The following is a 1,662-nucleotide window of genomic DNA, read 5'->3' as shown; positions in this document are numbered from 1 at the left end:
ACTCCAACAGCAATTAGTAGTGAGCTAGTTCTCTTCACCATTAAATATTTTTGCATCTGTGTAAGTATCTCCTGCAGAAAACCTCAAACCAGCTGTAAACAAAGTCAAATACAACTGACTGCAGTTCACAGGCTGATTCCCAAACTCCTAATTGCCAAGCTGGTTAGATATCAGAAAACCCAGTTTTTGTGTCCTCTCTCAATCAATCAAGTATTGAAAAATACTTTTCTACATTTTAATTTATTGGTGTTAATGTTAACAGAACTTGAGGTTTTGGTAAATGGGTTTACTTTTTATGCTATGAAACTGCTTTGAGCATAGAATTTAGATTCAGCCAAGTCAACATTACTGTTTATTACTTACTTGTGGCAGAAGCACTGACTCAACATGGCTTTATGCTGACAATATAAAAGTATTTTACAATGCATAATAATCTGTTTAGTTAAAACTACATTGGGTGGTGTTTTTCAGCCATGGGGATCAATTCTAAGAAACTGGAATTTCCTGGCAGTGACACATCCTGGCTACATGGCCTTCCTTACCTATGATGAAGTCAAGGCCCGACTACACAAATACATCAACAAGCCCGGCAGGTATGTGCATTTTAGCACCTAAAAACTTGGTAAATATCATTCATATATGTTGCTATATATATGATGTATTGTGAAGACAAGAGACCATACGTTTTTGAGCCTTTACATTCATGTTTGAGTGGACTATAATAACCCCCTGCTGCCTCTTTGAGAAGCCCAAAGGTCAAAATTTTTCACCTACAGCTTCCCTGTTGTTATCAGTGTGCTGACGCATAGCCAGATCTGAAAGTTAATGTGCTGTTTCAGGATTCAGTATTTATGAATTTAACCACTGATCCCCTCATGTTCATGAATATTTACAGAGTTGACTACCATAGCAAACAGACTTCAATCTCAGGCTCTAAGGCAACAGATACTGTATGTCAGTAATACACAATTAAATGTGCCAAAGAATGGGAGAGCATTCATATGGAAGCTCAGTATTCAAGTTAAATGATGTTTACCCATTATTTGGCCCCAAAGAGGGGGTGTCAGGCCATGCCATCATAAACCTATCCCTATCCCAACCTACCCTTAACACAAAGCATCCCTGAATCCATTCATCACCCAGGCAATTCCATTATATTATACATTAACAATATATGTAAGGTTTCTGAAATAGTCAAAGTGGTTTTGTTTGCTGATGATACTACGATTTGGGCATCTGATGAAAACCTACAGCAACTCGTGGGAAGGGTTTCAGAGGAATTTGTGAAGATAAAGAAATGGTGCGATAGCAACTTACTATCTTTGAATTTGGAGAAAACTAAATATATGGTATTTGGGAATCGTAGACCACATAATGAACTTCAATTGAAAATTGGGGGCGCTAACATAGAACGAGTATATGAAATCAAATTTCTGGGTGTCATGGTTGATGATAGATTCTCCTGGAAATCTCATATCAGATATGTTCAGCATAAAATAGCTAAAAATATATCGATATTGGCAAGGGTTAGATACAGTATATGCTGGACGTAAAAGCACTTCGCATTTTGTATTCTGCATTGATATTACCATATTTGGAGTATGGCGTTGAAAACTGGGGAAACACTTACAAAAGTTCACTTCAACCATTGTACATATTACA

General features: G+C 37.0%; 1 protein-coding gene across 3 annotated transcripts in view; it reads left to right on the top strand.

Annotated features, from left to right (window-relative positions):
* Window positions 1–1,662, top strand: part of cblb (Cbl proto-oncogene B, E3 ubiquitin protein ligase) — a 106,732-nt gene that overhangs the window by 53,840 nt on the left and 51,230 nt on the right. For all 3 annotated transcript variants that reach the window (XM_020621754.1, XM_020621753.1, XM_020621757.1), the window contains one exon: window positions 472–593. In XM_020621754.1, coding sequence (XP_020477410.1) covers window positions 472–593 — 122 coding nt within the window. The remainder of the gene's footprint in view (window positions 1–471; window positions 594–1,662) is intronic.

The sequence above is a fragment of the Monopterus albus genome, unplaced genomic scaffold (genome assembly GCF_001952655.1).
Source record: "Monopterus albus unplaced genomic scaffold, M_albus_1.0 scaffold267.1, whole genome shotgun sequence".
NCBI classification, from domain to species: Eukaryota; Metazoa; Chordata; class Actinopteri; order Synbranchiformes; family Synbranchidae; genus Monopterus; species Monopterus albus.
Note: the sequence above shows the minus strand (reverse complement) of the source record. Positions and strands in the feature narration are given on the sequence as shown.